Source organism: Cynocephalus volans, chromosome 2 (assembly GCF_027409185.1).
Source record: "Cynocephalus volans isolate mCynVol1 chromosome 2, mCynVol1.pri, whole genome shotgun sequence".
Lineage (NCBI taxonomy): Eukaryota > Metazoa > Chordata > Mammalia > Dermoptera > Cynocephalidae > Cynocephalus > Cynocephalus volans.
In genome coordinates this window covers 202011671-202033319 of record NC_084461.1, presented here as the reverse complement: position 1 = coordinate 202033319, position 21649 = coordinate 202011671, and the positions used below count along the sequence as shown (strand labels likewise).

At 48.3% G+C, this 21649-nt stretch overlaps 1 protein-coding gene across 1 annotated transcript in view; it reads left to right on the top strand.

Annotated features, from left to right (window-relative positions):
• TTC28 (tetratricopeptide repeat domain 28) overlaps positions 1 to 21649 on the top strand; it is a 703516-nt gene that overhangs the window by 666834 nt on the left and 15033 nt on the right. The window contains exons 14-16 of the mRNA XM_063085699.1: positions 216 to 360; positions 18710 to 18889; positions 20869 to 21589. Coding sequence (XP_062941769.1) covers positions 216 to 360; positions 18710 to 18889; positions 20869 to 21589 — 1046 coding nt within the window. The remainder of the gene's footprint in view (positions 1 to 215; positions 361 to 18709; positions 18890 to 20868; positions 21590 to 21649) is intronic.

Here is a 21649-nt window from a genome sequence, read left to right as displayed (position 1 = left end):
ATTGTGCAGCTGGTTTGCCCTGCAATTTCTGACAGTGCTCACTGTTGTGTGAAAATTACCTGAAAAGAAAGAGAAGAGGGATGAAGCCAGGAGGGAGGTTGGTGGGGGTACTACTGAGGAATCTTGACCATGGGAGCATGGCTGGGAGAGGCAGGTGGGTGAGTCCCTGGTTGCCCATGTGGGCCCGATTAATCCTGCGGCCCTTTTCTCCCCAGGAGCTGCCAAAGCATGACAAGCTTATTCAGTAACACAATGTCACCGATCAAGGATGGGACCTCCTCTCTTCCCAGGAGGCAGAGCTCGTTTGCCAAACCTCCGCTCCGTGCCCTGTATGACCTGCTCATAGCGCCCATGGAAGGGGTAAGTGCCTCCCGGGGGCACAAAGCTCCTTGGCGTCAGAATGCATCATTTACTGGTCAGTGCCCACGTGCAGCTCTCTTAGATACAAAAATGGGCTCCCAAGACAACTGGAGGTTTTCTGGAACACAAGTCTTCTCTGTCCAGCCTATCAGTCAGCATTTGAAAGCTCAAATGGACGCATGTTCTTGGATGGCTGCTGGTTAGTAGATGAGGCCCTGAGCTTCAAGTTGGCAGATCTGGGTTCAAGTTCTAGCTGTGCTGCTTACAAACCAGGTAAATATGGCCCCAGCTACCTCACGTATGAAGTGGAATAATGCTCCCTCCCCAGCCTACCCACAGATCAATCGTGAGGCTGTGGGCAGTGCGGGGCTGTGCACATCTAAGTGGTTGTCAGCAGAACCATGTCGTCGGTATGTGCCTGAGCACCTGTGCCAAAGCTGCCCTTCCCACCTGGCAAGTGCCATGAGCATATGGCCTCAGCTCTGCCATTTCCAGGGGCTTCTTCACACCCCTCATGCACATCCTGCTGGGGATACTTCCCCTCCTCCCACCTCCCATTCTAGAATCTTGTCTGAGCAACTTTCAGCAAGGGCTGTGCTTTCTGGCGAGAATGGGTCTCAGTCCCACCTTCCTCTTTCCTTCAGCCTGACATTGTCAGGAATCACTGACTCCATCGCAGAGACACCCTTGCATAAGCAGCCACTGACAGGTTTTCTATAGTATGTTTCACCTGCCCTGGTCTTTGTGCCACACTTTTTAATTCAGACACAGCTCTTGAACTGGGTGGGGAATGCCCAAGGGCTTAGGACTCTTGATCATATGAATGGGAGCCCAGCAGATGGCTCTGTGTAGACTGTCAGGAAAGTTGGGAGGTAGGGAGGGGTAGGGCAGGCAGCTTGCAGTTCAGGATGGCTGTGATGGCTGTGGGGCCCTCCCTTCATGGCTGTCTGCAGCCAGGTAGGAGGTTTGTCTCCCAGATGTTGGAGTGACCCCTCAGTGCCTCTCTGTTCTGCTCCAGCCAACTGAGAGAGGTGAAGCGCATCCTCAGGAAACCACTTCTTGGCAATGCTTTCTTTATCCCCACAAAATGCTCTACCTTTCCCTGCTTGATCTTCCAAGGATGTGTCCCAGCTTGCCTGCTTAATGTTTATAAGGACCTGTACTGCCTGCCTGTGCCCTCTGACTTTCCCCTAGCCTGGGGAGATGGGGTGTGTCTGCAGGAGCTGGCAACGCTGCACTCACATCTGGCACTGCCCTTTCCTGGTTGGGTGACCTCGGCCAAGCTGCTCCCCCTCTTGAGTGTCTGTTTCCTCATTAGAAGATGAAGGTGATAGCACCCAACACATTGGGTTAGAGCAGGGATGGGATTGGATCAACGTGCAAAGCATGTGAAGCAGCGGCCACAGCAAATGTGTGCCTGGAGAGTGGTGGCTACTGGGCCCAGTGACCTCTTAAAGCTCCGAGCCATCCTCTCATGGCAGGGCCTCATGGATCTGATCACATCAGGCACAGTCCCGGCGAGCACTCAGCCGTACTTCCTTTCTTAGGATTATTGTTCCCTCCAGTGTCCTCCTTTTAATGAGGTGACCACATCTGCAGAGAGCACTCTAGCCCGGAGCGCCTCAGATGCCACAATAATTTACCTGACTCATGTGCCATACCTTGGAGGAAGACTATATACGCACATGCATATGTGTATATACACAGTAGACCCGTAGGCGGCTTTTTCAAGTTTTCTTTACTGCTATGCAGACCATTGTGCTGACTTCTTGCCCACCTTTCCTCCTGCTCCTCACTGATTCTCTGGCTCCTCTGAAGGGTATTTGGACCCTCCATCTTTCACCCACTTAAGCTTTCTGAGTCCCTTTGTATTTCTCCTTTTGTATTCAGGTCCCCAGATTACTTGCTCCATTAATGTCAGATTGGCAGAAGGGGAGTAGAGGGCAAACATGGAGACTGACTGTCACCTCTGCCCTCGTGACCCCAGCATGCACTCAGAGGCTCAGGTCATCTGGTGCTGACCCTCTCATCTCTCTGGCCTAGCTCAAGTGTCACCGCCTCTTTGAAGCCTTCCTTGTCTCTTCTCCCACCTTCCTTGAGCCCTTCATCCCCAACTCCACCACTCGGCCCCACATGTGCCCTGATGTCTTTCATGGCACATGACGCTTTGTGGGATTCAGGACCTAGCTCCTTGCATGCTTCTCATTCCCCGCCTTGCTACTCACCCCCCACTCCTTGAAGCCAAGGACTTTCCCTCATCTCTGTGTCCCCAGCAGCTGGCACAGGGCCTAGTGCATATTGGCACTCTGTTAAGTTAATGGGATGACCAAAGTCCATGGTCCAAAGCTGCATTTGCATTTCAGGTATAGTTTGGCATAGAAAGCAGAAGACCAAAGGAAGAAATCAGCTAATAGGCTTTTCCTGACCACCCTGGGGTAGAACCTGAGAGCTCTCCAAGATCTGCTCTTGAGGGGCTGGGTCTGCTCTTGAGGAGCTTTGAGTCTAGTGAGTCCCCTTCCCCCCACCAATCAACACGGTGCCAAGTTTCTGGGTTATTTCAGGGTAGGGTCATAGTCCAGTCAACATGCTTAAGCGTTGTTTGTTCATGTTGAGCCAGGTGAAGGTGGTGACTGTGGGAGGGGGCTCTGTCCCCGAGATGGAAATCCATTTGGTGAGAGCACAAAGAGGACACTGATGGCTGCAAGCTAGGGAGGCAGACCTGCCTTGATTAATCCAGAGAAGCTACTGTTTCCCCCAGAGAAGCTTCTGCAGTGTCACGGGTCATCCTCCAAGGGGCTTCTTTGAGTTTATGAAATCTGCAGTGTTTTTTAGATAGTTTTTCTCCCTGAGGACTTTCCCCTGTGACTTAAAGAATAAAAATATGCTAACAGGATTAGTGGTAGCTCATGTCTGGATATCCCGATGTTCCTCCAGGGGGTGCTAGGAAGGGGGAAGATTTATGGACTCAAGCCTTATACAAGTTAGAACAATGATCAGAATAATGTGATTATACAGTTAACTAGGAAAAGGAAAAAGCCTTGCCCCTAGGTATGCAAGGGCTTCTCAAAGGCTGCCAGTGACACCCTCTGATCCACTGACATTCGGGAGCTACTTGTATGAGCCTCCATGATGGACCCAAGCATTCGCCTTCAGGCCTGCAGTCTTATCTTGAGGTGAGGCGTTTAGTTTGAAAACATATCCTTAGTTCCTGATATTTAAAAACATTCTCTTTTGTGAATCATATGTTTGAACACGGTGAAGGAGTTTGGCTGCTTCAAGTCAGACATAGAATGAAACCTTTTAAAAGCCATTGGAGCTATTTCTTGGCTACCTAAAATGACCCATTGTGTTTCAGTAAAAACACTTAACTGGAAAGTTGGAATTTAATTAGGAATCTTCTCCATCCCCAGTTTCATCCCTTCATTCAACAAATATTTATTGACATGTGCCAGGCACGCACTGTACTGCACCCAGAGGAGACAGCTGAGAAGCTGGGCCTGCGGACCGCATCTGGTGTATCTGATCACTTACAGACTGTGCTGCGGTGGGTTGGGCAGGCCAGCACCAGAGAGACGGGTGGGCTGCATGGAGTTGTGGTAGGTCAGCCCCAGTGACCACTTCATTTCTGGGAGGGTCCAGTCCCTCCTCACCAGAGCTGCCCAGGTGGAGGAGGCCTGGATCATTCTCCCGCTCCTCGCTGCAAGCACGTCTGCACTGCTCTGGAGGCCACCAGAGGGCGATGCCACACCGTCAACCAGCCCCAGTGCTGTCAGCTGCCAGACAGAGCCAGACCCTTCTCCACGTTTTCAGTGAGAATACAAATCAAAACCGAAAGTCAGATTATGAATCACTGACACTTCAAGACTAAAACGATTAGCCTCTTCACATGGGGCATATAATTATTTGAACAACTGCCTTTTGTCTAGCTGCAATCCTGTTGCTAAGGGACTAGATCAGACAGTATGAAAAGTAGAACAGAATAATATTTTACTGTAGGCCTGGCACCAGTATTTGATTTAATTTGGCTTAAGGGAAACACTGTCATGGCTCTTTCCTGGAACCACACTGTCCTTTGCTGTCAGGATGGGGCAAGCATGTCCACTTATCTTTGAGGAGGGCCCAGTTACATCTGCACACGAGCCATCATCAAACATCAAGTCAAATCGTGTCTGATACCCAGAGGAGAAAATGTCACCAAAGAAAAGTTGCAGTGTTTAGTGTGCAATGGACTAGGACATGTTTCTGTTCATAGCATTGGATTTTAATCAAATTAAAGAGAAGGATAGCAACCTGTGCCTCTGACCTGGACTCACCTGCTTATTGTGAAAGGACAGATCCTGGACTAGACCTGTTCCTACAACCTGAATTCACAGAGCTGCCTCAGAGTTCTGCTCCAGTGTCCTTTCCCTCAGCAGCAGGGGTGTGACAAGACCCTGCAGAGCTGCTGTACACGAAGCTTCTAGTACATTCAGATCCCACATCACCCTTCAGTTTGTAGATGAGGGCTTTATCTAAAGCCAAAAGCTGCTCTAATTAAAGAACCAGATTTAGAGTTGGAAATTCCCTAGGTTTGGTGAAGTCACTCTTCAAAGGTCCAGGTTTGGGGACTTTTCAGGATCTTTAGAGTTTGGACTTGTTCCAAACTCTTTTTATTTATTTATTTATTTATTTTAAATTTTATTTTGTCGATATACATTGTGGCTGATTATTGTTGCCCATCACCAAAACCTCCCTCCCTCTTCCCTCCCCTTCTGCCCCCCACCAATGTCCCCTCTGTTTGCTTGTCGTATCAACTTCAAGTAAGTGTGGTTGTTATATCTTCTCCCCCCCCCCGGTTTATTTTTGTGTGTGTGTGTGTGTGTGAATTTATATATTAATTTTTAGCTCCCACCAATAAGTGAGAACATGTGGTATTTCTCTTTCTGTGCCTGACTCGTTTCACTTAATATAATTCTCTCAAGGTCCATCCATGTTGTTGCAAATGGCAGTATTTCATTCGTCTTTATAGCTGAGTAGTATTCCATTGTGTAGATATACCACATTTTCCGTATCCACTCATCTGATGATGGACATTTGGGCTGGTTCCAATTCTTGGCTATTGTAAAGAGTGCTGCGATGAACATTGGGGAACAGGTATACCTTCGACTTGATGATTTCCATTCCTCTGGGTATATTCCCAACAGTGGGATAGCTGGGTCATATGGTAGATCTATCTGCAATTGTTTGAGGAACCTCCATACCATTTTCCATAGAGGCTGCACCATTTTGCAGTCCCACCAACAATGTATGAGAGTTCCTTTTTCTCCGCAACCTCGCCAGCATTTATCGTTCAGAGTCTTTTGGATTTTAGCCATCCTAACTGGGGTTAGATGGTATCTCAGTGTGGTTTTGATTTGCATTTCCCGGATGCTGAGTGATGTTGAGCATTTTTTCATATGTCTGTTGGCCATTTGTATATCTTCCTTAGAGAAATGCCTACTTAGCTCTTTTGCCCATTTTTTAATTGGGTTGCTTGTTTTTTTCTTGTAAAGTTGTTTGAGTTCCTTATATATTCTGGATATTAATCCTTTGTCAGATGTATATTTTGCAAATATTTTCTCCCACTGTGTTGGTTGTCTTTTAACTCTGTTAATTGTTTCTTTTGCTGTGCAGAAGCTTTTAGTTTGATATAATCCCATTTGTTTATTTTTCCTTTGGTTGCCCGTGCTTTTGGGGTCGTATTCATGAAGTCTGTGTCCAGTCCTAGTTCCTGAAGTGTTTCTCCTATGTTTTCTTTAAGAAGTTTTATTGTTTCAGGGTGTATATTTAAATCCTTAATCCATTTTGAGTTGATTTTAGTATATGGTGAGAGGTATGGGTCTAATATCATTCTCCTGCATATGGATATCCAGTTATCCCAGCACCATTTGCTGAAGAGGCACTCCCTTCCCCAGTGAATAGGCTTGGTGCCTTTGTCAAAGATCAGATGGCAGTAAGTGTGTGGGTTGATTTCTGGATTCTCTATTCTATTCCATTGATCAGTGTGTCTGTTTTTATGCCAGTACCATACTGTTTTGGTTATTCTAGCTTTGTAGTATAGCTTATAGTCAGGTAGTGTTATGCCTCCAACTTTATTTTTTTTGCTCAGCATTGCTTTGGCTATGTGTGGTCTTTTATTATTCCATATAAATGTCTGGATAGTTCTTTCCATTTCTGAGAAAAATGTCTTTGGAATTTTGATGGGGATTGCATTGAATTTGTATATCACTTTGGGTAGTATGGACGTTTTCACTATGTTGATTCTTCCAATCCAAGAGCATGGGATATCTTTCCATCTTCTTGTATCCTCTCTAATTTCTCTCAGCAGTGGTTTGTAGTTCTCATTATAGAGATTTTTCACCTCCTTGGTTAACTCAATTCCTAAGTATTTTATTTTTTTGGTGGCTATTGTAAATGGGCAGGCTTTCTTGATTTCTCGTTCTGCATGTTCACTATTGGAGAAAAGAAATGCTACTGATTTTTGTGTGTTGATTTTGTATCCTGCTACTGTGCTGAAATCATTTATCAATTCCAACAGTTTTTTTGTAGAGGTTTTAGGCTGTTCGATATATAGGATCATGTCATCTGCAAACAGGGACAGTTTGACTTCATCTTTTCCAATCTGGATGCCCTTTATTTCCTTCTCTTCTCTGATTGCTCTGGCTAGTACTTCCAACACTATGTTGAATAGGAGTGGTGAGAGTGGGCATCCTTGTCTAGTGCCTGTTCTTAAAGGAAAAGCTTTCAGCTTTTCCCCATTCAGGATGATATTGGCAGTGGGTTTGGCATATATGTCTTTAATTATGTTGAGATACTTTTCCTCTGTACCTAACTTATAGAGGGTCTTTGTCATGAATGAGTGCTGAACTTTATCAAATGCTTTTTCAGCATCTATAGAGATGATCATATGGTCCTTGTGTTTGAGTTTATTAATATGGTGTATCACATTTATTGATTTGCGTATGTTGAACCAACCTTGCATCCCTGGGATGAATCCCACTTGATCGTGATGAATAATTTTCCGTATGTGTTGCTGTATTCTGTTTGCTAGTATTTTAGTGAGGATTTTTGCATCTATATTCATCAAGGATATAGGCCTGTAGTTTTCTTTTTTGGTTATATCTTTACCTGGTTTTGGTATCAGGATGATGTTTGCTTCATAGAATGAGTTTGGGAGATTTGCGTCTGTTTCAATCTTTTGGAATAGTTTGTAAAGAATCGGTGTCAATTCCTCTTTGAATGTTTGGTAAAATTCTGCTGTGAATCCATCTGGTCCTGGGCTTTTCTTTGTTGGGAGCCTTCTGATAACAGCTTCAATCTCCTTTATTGTTATTGGTCTGTTCAAATTTTCTACGTCTTCATGGTTCAGTTTTGGGAGCTTGTGTGTGTCCAGAAATTTATCCATTACCTCCAGATTTTGAAATTTGTTGGCGTATAGTTGTTTATAGTAGTCTCGAATGATTCCTTGTATTTCAGATGAATCAGTTGTAATATTGCCTTTTTCATTTCTAATTTTTGTTATTTGAGTCTTCTCTCTTCTTTTTTTTGTTAGCCATGCTAATGGTTTGTCAATTTTATTTATCTTTTCAAAAAACCAACTTTTTGATTCATTGATCTTTTGTATTGTTTTTTAGGTTTCAATTTCATTCAGTTCTGCTCTGATCTTAATGTTTTCTTTCCGTCTGCTAAATTTAGGGTTGGATTGTTCTTGTTTTTCTAGTTCTTTAAGGTGAAGTGTTAGGTTGTAAACTTGCCTTCTTTCCATTCTTCTGAAGTGAGCGTTTAATGCAATAAATTTCCCCCTCAATACTGCTTTTGCAGTATCCCACAGGTTTTGGTATGATGTATCATTGTTTTCTTTAGTTTCAATAAATTTTTTGATTTCCTGCTTGATTTCTTCTTGGACCCATATGTCATTAAGTAGAATGCTGTTTAATTTCCATGTGTTTGTATAGTTTCCAGAGTTTCGTTTGTTATTAATTTCTAGTTTTAATCCATTGTGGTCTGAGAAGATACATGGGATAATTCCAATTGTTTTGAATTTACTGAGACTTGATTTGTGACCTAATATGTGATCTATCCTGGAGAATGATCCATGTGCTGATGAGAAGAATGAATATTCTGAGGTTGTTGGATGGAATGTTCTGTAGATATCTGCCAATTCCAATTGGTCTAGAGTCTTGTTTAGATCTTGTGTTTCTCTACTGATTCTTTGCCTAGATGATCTGTCTAATATTGACAGTGGGGTGTTCAGGTCCCCTGCTATTATGGTATTAGTGTCTATTTCCTTCTTTAGGTCTAATAGCGTTTGTTTTATAAATCTGGCTGCTCCAACATTGGGTGCGTACATATTTATGATTGTTATGTCTTCTTGATGGATCAGTCCTTTTATCATTAAGTAGTGTCCCTCATTGTCTCTTTTTATGGTTTTTAGTTTAAAGTCTATTTTGTCAGATATAAGAATAGCTACTCCAGCTCGTTTTTCTTTTCTGTTTGCATGGTAAATCTTTTTCCATCCTTTCACTCTTAGTCTATGTGAATCTTTATGGGTGAGGTGGGTCTCTTGTAGGCAGCATATAGTTGGGTCCTCCTTTTTGATCCAGTCAGCCAGTCTGTGTCTTTTGATTGGGGAATTTAAGCCTTTTACATTAAGAGTTGTTATTGAAAGGTGTTGATTTATTCCTAGCATTTTATTGGTTGTTTGGTTGTCTTAGGTGTCTTTTGTTCCTTGCTTTCTGATTTACTGTTTGTTTTCGGTGTTTGTTGGTTCCTTAGGTTGTAGATAGCATTTTTGTTTGTTTGTTTTCTCTTCATGAATGCCATTTTTATTATACTAGTGGGTTTTGATTTTTCTTGGGTTTTTATGGCAGTGGTAGTTATATTTCAGGGACCAAACCCAGTACTCCCTTGAGGATTTCTTGTAAGGGTGGTCGTGTGGTAGTGAACTCCCACAGTTTTTGTTTGTCTGAGAAATATACTATTTGCCCTTCATTTCGGAAGGATAGCCTTGCAGGGTAGAGTATTCTTGGCTGGCAATCTTTGTCTTTTAGTATTTTGAATATAACATCCGATTCCTTTCTAGCTTTTAGGGTTTGTGATGAAAAGTCTAATGTTAGCCTGATTGGAGCTCCCTTATAGGTGATTTGACGCTTCTCTCTTGCAGCTTTTAAGATTCTCTCTTTGTCTCTGAGTTTTGCCAATTTGACTATGACATGTCTTGGAGAAGGCCTTTTTGGGTTGAATACATTTGGAGATCGTTGAGCTTCCTGGATCTGAAGATCTGTGACTTTTCCTATACCTGGGAAGTTTTTTGCCACTATTTTATTGAATATGTTTTCAATGCAATCTCCGTTTTCCTCCCCTTCTGGAATACCCTTGACTTGGATATTTGAGTGCTTATGGTTGTCTGATATCTCTCTCAGATTTTCTTCCATGTCCTTGATTCTTTTTCTTTCTTTTTGTCTGCTTGTGTTATTTCAAACAGCCCATCTTCAAGTTCAGAGGTTCTCTCTTCAATTTCGACAAGCCTGCTGGTTAAACTCTCCATTGTGTTTTTTATTTTGCTGAATAACTTCTTCAGTTCAGCAAGTTCTGCTACATTTTTTTTCAGGACATTGATTTCCTTGTACATTTCCTCATTCAGGTCCTGTATACTTTTCCTCATTTCATCATGATGTCTAGCTGAGTTTTCTTGTATCTCATTCAGTTTCCTTAGAATTATCACTCAAAATTCCTTGTCAGTCATTTCAAGGGCTTCTTGTTCTATAGGATCTAGAGTTTGAGATTTATTAACTTTTGGTGGTGTACTTTCTTGATTTTTTGTATTTCTGGTATCTATTTCTTGATGTTTATTCATTGTGGCAGGGGGTTTCACAGTCCACCGGTTTGAGACTATAGACTAACTAAGATGTTGCTGTGGTTGCCAATTTGGTATGGCTACCTCCGTGACTGCTCAGTTGGCCTCTAGTGCCTTGTGTGTGTGGTTGCCCCGGGTCTTGGGCCTCTCCGGGGAGCCACCTCTCTGGTCAGCTTGGACTCTGCTGGGCTGCTGGATCACAGGGCGGTACCACAGGGTGTGTAGTCTCTGCTGAGCTTCCACTTCTCGTGCAGGACTTCTCCCTGTTCCGTGTGCGCTGGCCCATGCTGCTGGATCACGCAGTGGCGGCTCCACAGGGTGTGTGGTTTCTGTCGAGTCTCCGCCTCCCTAGCCAGATGTATCCCCGCTCTGTGCGCACTGGACTGGGCTGGGACGTGTCTTCTGCAACCCTCGTCTATCAGCTGGGCCTTCAAGACCCTGCTCGGCACCGCCTCACCCAGGAAGTCTACCAAGTTTCTGCTAGGCACAGACGACCGGTTGCTCTGGGTGCCTTTGTAGCACTGGGTAGATCTTTCTCAGGACTTATCACCTTCCTCCTGGTATCGCGGTTATTTGTGTACTTGTCTTATCTCCCACACCAGAGCATGAGCTCCTCGGGGGAGGAGCCCACAGCACAGGGTTCACCTTTGAATCCCCCCGGCGCGGACCGAGTCCGGTGCCCGCCCGCAGTCAGCTCTCCGGCAGGTTTAAGCGAACTTGGGAACTCTCCAACCACACTATTCCTAACCAGAAATTGGTTAGGCGTTTTTCCAAACTGGTGGCCACAGAGATGGTATCTGCCTCCCAGTAACAGGAAGTTTACCGGGGGCCGGAGCCCAGGGTGCGGTGGAGTGACAGTTGGCCCAGCCCGTACTTCCTTGCCCTCCCAACGCTGGCCGGGGATGCCCCACGCCACCAGCCCTGCCAGAGAAACGCAGAGGGAGAAGGAGGGGTAGCCAGCCCGCAGGCTCTGGGAAGCCCCGCACTGGGGCAAGCAAGTTGGAAGGCTCAGTGAGGAGCCGAGCCGGGCGAGGAGGACAGGCTTGGCCGAGCCGGGCCGGAGCTGCCACCACCTGAGAAAATGGAGGCAGCCCTGGGGGCGGTGAGTGGCCCGGTGGGGCAAGCGGGAGCCGGGCGGGCGTCTGCCCCCCGAGCAGGGCTGGGCCGGGGGTCACTCACAGGGCTGTGCCGGGTCGGGTGGCTCCCTCTCTGCCTCTGTGTCGTCACCGTCCCTGTTCTTGGCCCCCGCCGCCTCAGGCTGCTCACTCGGTCCTGTGGCGCAGCTCGGGTGCTCCCAGGAATCTTCTTTTATGCTGGCCTGAAACCTCGAATCCTGAATAGGGCAGCTGGCCGCCTTCAGCGTGGCCCCGGCCTCCGGGATCCTGGCAGCATCAACAGCAGCCCTGGCGCCGTGTTCCCTGTTTAGAGACTCGCTTTTGCAGCTAAGAAACAGTTCTTTTCCTGCTCCATACTTCAAAGCTGTTGCCTGTAAATGAGGCAGCCTCTCCTGCCAAGGGCAAAGTGGCGGTCAGCCCCCACGACTGGCCACCAGCAGTGGTCCTCCCTTAAGAGACGGCAAGAGGAAGGTCCACAAGTTTCCCGGCTGCCTAAGGCCCAGTGGCCGCCTTTTCCACCTCAGCTACTCCGCACCAACCGCCGCAGCCACCGCCATCTTAGGATCCTCCTTTGCAAATTGAACAATGGAACACAATACAAAGCCTTTCTTGACTTCCTAGACTCACACACATACGTACAAGCTGTGAGACCTTGGGAAAGTCACTTAAACGTTCTGTGCCTCAGTTTCCCTATCGTCCCAGAGCCACAAAACAAACTCAGGTCGCCTCTGCGGTCAACGCTCCCGGGCCCAGGATCTGTGCGCCCAAACTCTTTATAATTCTTATCTTTGTTTGCCTTTACTTCAATTTCCTGTTTCCTATATTTAAGGTCTTAAAAACCATGGTTATAGGACAAGAGTGGTAACTTTGATCAGAAAGATAAGTACTCTTTTACTTCTGCTTGTGATTAATGAAGCTGTAGAGTCACCTGTGTAAGACCCTAGAAACTTACTTAAAACTGGATGTTCATGTCAGTTAGGTCGATGAACTGCCTTCCTAAACTCTGGAGCTCGGGGAATTCACCTGAGGGCATTTGTACCTCATCCAAGACCACAAGCAGGGGTCTGGCTCTGCCAAGGGCTCAGCCATGAGTGTGGATTGGCTTTGGCTGGGTCATGATTGTAATTACTACTCTGGGGGAAGAAGACTACCTTGATGTTTTGTAAAATGCCCTTTGCAAAATCAAGTAGCATGGTAAACCAGCTTACCCTAGAACAGACAAGGGAAATGAGACTAACCATTTGGGGACCTATTTTCCAAATAGATTGGCTTGGATATAGCCAGGGCATTTTTGCCCATAGAAACAATCAGACCTAGACTCTAGAGTATGGAGTGGAGGATAAGGCCCTTGAGACTGGCAGCCCCACCACCAGGCTAATTGATTTCTGATTGAGACATCTGTAGTAGTATTCAAATGAAGACAAACATCACCCAAGGACAACAAGCATTTCTGCAACTGATTAGGAGGAGGAAAAATGGAGGCAATTACTCGCAAGCTGTCTGTACAGCTGAGACCAATGGTGAGAGTGCCCAGAATAATCCGCGAGTTCCCACGAGGTGAGTGGTGCTCTCACCTGGGTGCTGCTGTTGGGTGAGTGTCGTCTGGGTGCTGGCTCTGTTCTAGCAGATGTTCACAAGCGGCCATCCCAGCCTTGTCCTGGCAGGTTCCAGGCAGGCCATGGCACTCCTGCCACTGAGACCCGAGGTCTTAATTTTACTGGGTAGCCAAGATAGAGAAAGAGGTCCCTCTACCACAACAAAGTTCCTGTGGCTTGAGTGGTCCCTTCAAGCTGACTTGGCTGAGGTTGGACCCTGAGTGTCAGTCAGGCAAGACCATCTGGCTTTAACTGGCCATCCGTCATGTTTCTCCAATACCCAAATCCCCTACCCTACCCTTCTTCAGTTCTTCAGGAAAACCAGTGGGCTGTTTGGTTGGTCAATGAATACAGTTGAATGGTTGAATTGTACTTTTCCATTTCTGGTTGGAATATAGTGTCTGCAGTCTTGGTAGGTTTCAGTCATGGATTGAGGGTTATTTCCAATAGGTATGTGATATTTGCTGAAACCGCATACATCCATCAGTGACAACAAAATTTCACAGAAGCATCACAGAAAAAGTTTCTCTGCTTTAATAAATAGTTCTGTTTGATCAATTCATTCAATCAAAAATAAAAGGAAAAAAATCTGAAGCCCTGTAAACAGTTCTGGGGTATCCAGATTCCCGGCTGTCCTTTGCCTCTGGGATCCTTGCTGTAGTGGTAAATTCCATTTTATCCCAAATCTAACCAGCCAGAAAGCTCACAGACCCAAGAATTTTCTTTTTTTCCCCCACAGTGATCAAGGTTTTCCATTTCTCTGGCCTGTGGTGCTGTGAAATCCTGAGAGGCTGGCTTTATCCTCCAGTAAGGAGGAAACCCCGGCGCATCATTGCTGCTGATCTTCTGAACCTTGGTGATGCACATGGAGCATGTGTTTCTTGTGCCAAAAATCAGGGCACATACAACATAACATTTGATATCAGTGCTTTCTGAATCCTCTAGTCACAATAGATAATTATATGCAGAAGATAACTATTGGCCAAAATGGTAATCAGATCAGAATCTGTCACCTCATCAAACATTCAGGACCTGTAGGGGTTGTCTGGGAGAACCGCAGGCTTGGAAATTTGCCTTCAGGGTGACTGCTTGGTGGTGGCTCATTAAGTAGCTATGGATGATGGTGATGGTGACAGGAAGACAAGGTGAGGGCAAAGTGGTGATGTCTGTCTTTCTTAGTCCCTGGGTTAAAATTTGGAGCTGGATGCTCTAGAGAGGCTCTTTACATGATTTAGCCATGTGAATGTTTATAAACAGCAGAGGGAAAGGGGATGTGTTATACTAGGAAAATGATTGAGGCCCAGAAGAAAAGAATAGTATAAATAATAGGGGTTGTGTCAACTTATTGCAAGCATTGAAGACAGTTGTAAATTCACACATGACTGATATGTACTGAGTGCTTCAGGGTGCCAGGCAAGTGCTGGCTGCTCCACACTTTGCCACAGCTACCTTTGCCTCAAGCCCAAGGGAATGGACATTAGCACTGGCCTGTGGGTTTGGAACTGAGGTGTGGGGAGGTAAGTGTCTTGTCGAAGTGCTCAGAGCCACCACCCCACTCTAAGCCTGCTGTTCCCTCACCACGTCTTCCATCCAGCGATTCCAGATCACTGAGGGCAGATTCCAGATCTACAGCAGGCTGACCCAGACTCCACAGCAGAGGCCTCTTCCCAGAGCCCTTCACTTCTCCCTGGGACATGTCTTCCCTTCCTGGACCACTGGACAGGGCTTTCTAGCCTTCTGGGTCCAGTCAGGAAGTGGAAACCATACAGTAGGCCAGCCAGGGGACATTCAGTATAAAAAGCTATTGTCTATGAGAAGAGTAACTATAAGTTCTACAGAAACTGTGTATGGTTCTTTAGGGCTAAGGGAGTGTACACAAGAAAGGACATGCCCTGGAGAAGGTGTGCTTCAGCCCATAGGACACAGAGCTGGTCACCGTTTGGCCAGGCTGGAGCCATCCAGAGTTGCTGGGCAAGCAGGAGGCCACCCTCTGAGTGCAGGCACAGAGCAGGCACTCAGCAACCAGAGGCAAGGTGTGCCGTGAGGTCTGGGTGCAGCTTCCGTATAGGGAGGGCTGTAGGAACGTAATCTCCAGGCCAAAACTGCAAGGTGGCAGAGGGAAGGCATTCTGGGCCCATGGCTGGGTGGCCTCTGCTGGATGTCTTCAGTCCCACCTCTGACCCAGGCCTGCAGAAGAGCCCATGCTTCCTCAGTGCCCCTCAGCACCCTCCACTGCCACAGCTTGGCACCATGAGTGCTTGACTAGAGATGCGGCTGAAGGAACGCAGCCTGCTGCAGAGCAGATACTGATGGGGCAGTGAAATGACAACCGCCACACAGAGCCACCTACAGAACATCCACCACCTGCCCTGCCACTAGGAACAACCTCTCTTTCTGTAGAGACTGTACTTTGATGGCATCCCTGTCATTGCCAGGCCACAGTGCAGCCCACAGCACTGTGCCTGATGGCCTCCCTGCTGGGCCACTCTGCCTCTCCCCTTTTCTGTCACCTGCCACATAGTAAGTTCTCAAGCAATATTTGCTGCCTGGACTCACCTTGCAACAGTCAGGGCCACAGCCCATTGGTGAGAGTGAAAGGCAACACCGTGGGGAAACACACAGATTCTGTTATACCTGGCCTACCCGTCTTGTTCTATTTCAAAAGATCCCATTTCTAGAAACTTGAAGGGTCAGAAAATCTGAGTTTCTGCTGGTATTTGTTGGACTCTCTGTTAGTTGCTGGTGTAAGGCTGATGCCTAAGCCATTTTAAATCTTTCAAACCCAAGACTTAAGAAGCGAGCAAATACCCTTTCCTAGGCTGACAGACCCAGGCACAGAGCAGCACTTCCTTGAATGTCTCTCCTTTGTAATCTAACTGATGATATGTAATTTGGATACAGACATCACTTTCTTTTCCCTTTTAAAGTTCACGTTGGATTATAGCGAATCTTTGAGTGCAAGGGTAGTGCTTATCTCTCAGAGGCAGACCTGTGAAGACCATATCCAGGGCATCTTCTCCGACATGTACAGTCAGTTTTTCTCACTGCCTTTTAACTAGAGCTGTCAGTCTGCCATTGACCCATGTCCCTCAAGCCTGCATGTTTCAGCTGTCACCTGCCTCCTTTCATACTGCTTGGACAGGGGTCCCATTCAGGTGCCCTCATCCAGGGTTGTGTCAGTCTTGGTGCTGGAGGACTCAGACCTAGAAATCAGGACACAAGGTTCAGAAAATAGTATTTCAACCTCACAGGCTGGGAATTCAGGCTTTCCACTCTCCCCAGCCCTAAGGTCACTCTTTACCAAGTCCTGGCAAGTCTTGTTCTTTTCCCTCCACATGTGTTGCCCTGGCCTGGATTACCGAGCACAGCCCCTCTCCTATGGTGCAGGCTGCCTCTAACAGCCGTGAGAACCACACTTTCTTCTGGGACCTTCAGGGCCCTCTGCAGTCTGGCCCCTGTGTCCCTCTCCAGCCTGGGCCTCCTCCTCAACCTCACCTGACAGCCTCGTCAGCCCAGGCCAGGCCTTCTTCAGCCCTCATATGCCAGGGCAGCCTCTGGGCAGGGCCCAGTGTCATGGTCCCACCTCCTGGGGCTGGCATTTTACACTTCTGTGGTGCTGTTATATTTAACATTACTGATCTTACTCAGTAATGGCTTCTTATGTACCCTGTATTTTTCTAAGTACACCATTGAAAGCTCGCAAGCAGGGACTGTGCCCTAAGCTTATCTGCCTCCCCTTCAGCACACAGTAGGCACATGATAGACACTATTCAGTGGCTGATGGGAAAGCTGAGGCCTGAATGGGCAGAGTGACTTCCCATAACAGGGCCACATGAGGTGACCTGTTGTGGGGTGCCAGAGAAGACACACAAGCTGCCTTCAAGGACATGTGCCTCCAATGCGAAGGATTTGTGGGCAGACTTAGTAGAGTTTTCTGCAAATACATGCTGCCAATGGGTGTTTTCTCTAAGCAGGTTACACCTCTTACCTTGCCCAGCACTCCTTGGTTCGCCTTTGTTCACACATATAGCTGCTATCATAACCAGGGACCTGTCCATGAGTGACATATGTCACAGGGAAGTCAGCGGCATGGGATGACATCTGACAGAGACTGACTGGGGTTGGGGCCTGGGCAGCAGGAGCCCAGGGAGGACCTGCAAGGCTGGGGCTGGCGTCTCACCACAACAGTGCCTGGTGACTTAGGAACAGCGAAGGGTGGTTCCAGTTTTGCACATGGCAGGTGGCCCAAGCCCCCACGTTGCCTACGTTTTGGGCAGCACGGCTGTCACTGAGTAGCGGGCAGTTGTCAATCACAGCTGCTGACTCCACCACTGAGGTCAGGGTGCCAAAAGCTGTGCTGCCGTGGCCTGGTTTCCATGCTCAATGGCATGCTCTCACAGCATGGTGGCTGCCCTCCAGTGCGGTGGTGCCTAGAGCCCTCCCCACCTCCCTGTGCTAACCCAGAACTTATTACAGACAGCATCGGGGCCACTGTGGGTGTCACAGCTCCACTTCTTCCTTCCTGATTGTACAGCGATTTCATTGACCCCTTCCTGGGAAATAGCTCTTAAAGCACACAAAAAGCAAATTGGCCTAAAAATTTTTATTTTTGCTTTCTTTAGATGCAGCTAGAATTTTTTTTAAAAAAGAAAGAAAGAAAGAAAAAGTCCTGGGGGTTTGTAGAGACTGAGTGGCCAGGCACATGTCACTTTGGGTTAGCTGAGTGCTTCTGCCACCCTCAGCCATGCCCATGGCAGCATGGTGGCGGGTCAGGCGAGCACACTTGCTTCCCCAGACGCAGCGCCTGGTGGGCGCCGCTGTCAGCAGGCGGTGTGGGTCCCCACAGAGCTGGCCCACCCGGCTGCAGCAGCCACAGCTTCATCCCTTTGTGCTTGCTCAGCCTGTGGCGAGTCCAGTTTTCACAGTATTGCCTCCTCATCTTACTAAGGTTTGTAGGGCCTCGGTCTCCATCAGCAGTCCACGGAGAATGGGAATGAGTGGGTGTCTGTCTGCTGTGCTCCCGGTGCCCCCTCCCTCGTGTCCTCATGCCAGGCCTTTCAGGAGGGTGGGTTTCACATCAGTGCATTGGATCCTCTTGTGTCCCCAGAGGGAACAAGTGGGGATAGCACCTCCAGAGCCCGGGGCTGAAGGTCACAGGAGGTCCTGGAGCCAGGCCCCTCCCCTTCTCCTCCAAGGGCTGTCCTCTTATAGGGTTCCCGAACCTCTGAGTTTCTAGCTTCTTGTCCATTGAGATGGAAAACCCATCCCGCTCCAGTCAAGGCCTTGCTGCCTGTTTTGAGAGGAGTCATTCCTACATTGTTCCAGGGTCCCTGTGCCCACATAGCGTTCCCTGTCCCTGGCCTTTTGTGGTATGCCAGGACTTGCAGAGCTCCTTCTGGGACAACTGCCCTTTCATTCCCTGCCTCCTGTGGAAACATCTGGATCTACTTGAGCCTGCCCTTGTCTTTGTGGGCTACCCCCCTTCCTGACTGGTGACCACCGCCTCCCACCCCACCCAAGGTCACCTATGGATTTCAACACTGTCCTTTAACCTTCTCCTCGGGGCCTGCCTGTGAGGCAGATGGAAGCCCCCATGGGGACAGCCCCAGCCAGTCTGACGCTCCTGTGGGGGCAGCACCCCCAGCTTATCCCCCATGTTACCCATCCACCCTCAGTCCTTGCCTGGACATTCTGCGTCTTTCAGTCTATTGCTCGGGTTGTCCTGCTATCTGGGCCCTGTGTCAGTCTCCATGCTTGCTCTGCAGGGCCTGATGCACTCCAGTGGCCCTGTGGGCCGGCACCGGCAGCTGATCCTGGTTCTGGAGGGGGAGCTCTACCTCATCCCTTTTGCCCTTCTGAAGGGAAGCTCCTCCAACGAGTACCTGTATGAGCGCTTCGCCCTCATCGCCGTGCCCTCCATCCGCTCCCTCGGCCTGCAGTCCAAGGTAATGCTAAGGGCACACAGGGGTGCCTTGCTCTCACGGTCTTGAGGCACAGCCTCTCTGGCCAGACTGGGCCATGTCACTAAGCATAGGCTGAGATTTCCTGAAAAGTGTTGATTTTATGGATCGCGTCCAGGTAGGGTGACTTTCGAGTAGATCTGTCCAAAGGTGGGGGATAGCCCTCATGACCCCTAGCTCTTCTTTGCTGCCTCAGGAAGCCATGGTTTGTGTTATTTCTAAGTTTGCTGTGATATCAGGGTTGTGAGCTGCTTGGAGGCACAAAGCCAGGCTTGAGGCCAGGCCGTGTATCTGAGGGAGCTGGTCACCCGCTCTTCATGCACAACAGCCTGTGAGGCCCAGCAGACACCACAGTCACCCCGGCCCCCAAGCCGACCACTGGCTGGGTACCAAGTGTGCTGCTGCCCAGTGGAAGGGCCCCAGACAGGAGTAGCAGACAAATAAGAGTAGTGTCAAGTGGGAAAAAGCCCAATAGGCCAACAAAGGAACTGAAAACAGTAGGCAGCTCTCAGGTGATGGGCAGGGACTCAGGTATCATTTAGCAAGAAAAATCTGTACAGGAAGAAATGTCAGAAAAATCAAGAGGGCAACAGCAGGCCATCCACAGAGTCACAGATCTCACCCCACAGCCACCCTTGGCCCTACCCACCTGAGTAGAGAGACTTTGGAGCACACCCTGAATTCTCCTCCCCCTTCTCCAAACTCTCTCAGCAACCCCAAGGTAACCCCAAGGGCTTCCTTTTGACCACTCACTGCCCCCCAAGGGTCCCCACCCACCTGCACTCCTCTTGCAGCATTCTCCCTGCCCCAGCTGCAGGACTGTCATTACCACTAGGACTGGCTCTGTCTTCAAATGTGAAAATGCTCCCACACTGCCAGCTGCTCTCAGAGCCCTAGACCCACTGTTTCCAATACTCCCGTGCTGGCCGGGCAGGCGGCAGTCAGATGGGCCTCCTCATGGTGGTAGAAAGTATGGGCAGGGTTAAGGAACGAAGGCCCCAGGCCCGGTGCTTAGGAGGCCCCTGCAGAACCTGTCATGGCCTCTTGGTTGACTGTGGTCATGTCATTGTTCAGATAGAGTCAGTTTCAGTCTCACAAGTTTTGGAAATCCTAAATTTTACTGTTTTTGTTGCTGAGTCATATTTTTCTCATGAGACAGAATTGGTTTAAAGTGAAAGAAATTATTTCCTCTGAGTTTCTCTGAGTAGCTGTGGGTATCAGATATTGCCAGCCTTCAGAAAGCTTTAATTTTGATGACAACAGTAAGCTAGCTGTTTGCCAGCTTAACCAGGGATTTGGAAGCATCCTGTCTCTTAACAGGCAATTAGTTTAAGGCATCACCAAGCAGAGGCATCACAAAATTATTTTGAAATAATTTGATACTTGATGTTTCCTCAAAAGTATCAAAAGTCATCATGGGGGAAATCAGAATTTTGTTGGGCTTCCTCACACTGATTATATAATTCCGTGATGTTTTTTATTTTGCAGTGTATAAAGTGGAAGGGAACTATGATCTTTCCATTACACAGAATGGGCCCTACCTCCCCTGAGATTGACTCACCTTTTTGTACAGCTTAAACAAGTGACTTATCAAAGCCCCTGACTCATCAGCAGTGGGTTTTCCTCTTATTTATGGGCAACACATAGAGGTCCATGGGAGCAAGAGCTGTGGGCAGGCTGGCTGTCCCGGGCTCCGCAGCCTCTGCACGTCTGTGACATCAGTGCCTCCTCCCCCAGTCCTCCTAGGATTTGACAAACAGGAAGTGTCCCTGCTACTGTCCTATCCTGATTATTTGCAAGAGCTCATCAGAGCGGGTGTGATTCTTAGTTAGTCACCTGTGTCAAAAAGATGTTGAGAAATGAATGAATGAGGTTATTGGGGAAACAAGTGCCCCTGAGATGCTGAGGAGTTGCCTGGCCATTCTGTCTGATGGGTGGTCTGCTTGTGCCCCCTCCCCTCCTAGCCTCATCTGAGGAAGAATCCACCTGCGTACTCCAGTTCCACATCCATGGCGGCTGTCATCGGCAACCCCAAGCTCCCATCAGCTGTGATGGACAGGTGGCTGTGGGGGCCAATGCCGTCGGCGGAGGAGGAAGCCTACATGGTGTCGGAGCTGCTGGGCTGCCAGCCACTGGTGGGCAGTGTGGCCACCAAGGAGAGGGTCATGAGTGCCCTGACCCAGGCTGAGTGTGTCCACTTTGCCACCCACATCTCCTGGAAACTGTCAGCCTTGGTCCTTACACCCAGCATGGATGGCAACCCTGCCAGCAGCAAGAGCTCCTTTGGCCACCCCTACACGATCCCTGAGTCTCTGCGGGTGCAGGATGATACCAGTGATGGGGAGAGCATCTCAGACTGTCCACCCCTGCAGGAGTTGCTGCTCACGGCCGCCGATGTCCTGGACCTGCGACTGCCTGTGAAGCTGGTAGTGCTCGGCTCTTCCCAGGAGTCCAACAGCAAAGTCACAGCTGACGGGGTCATCGCGCTGACTCGGGCCTTCCTGGCTGCTGGAGCACAGTGTGTCCTTGTGTCTCTGTGGCCTGTGCCAGTGGCTGCTTCCAAGATGTTTATCCATGCCTTCTACTCGTCCCTGCTGAACGGCCTGAAAGCCAGCGCTGCCCTGGGGGAAGCCATGAAGGTGGTGCAGAGCAGCAAGGCCTTCGCACACCCCTCCAACTGGGCAGGTAGGGCATGGCCACCAGCTGTTGCTTGGGTCAGTCCTCACAGCCCAGACCTTATTCTGC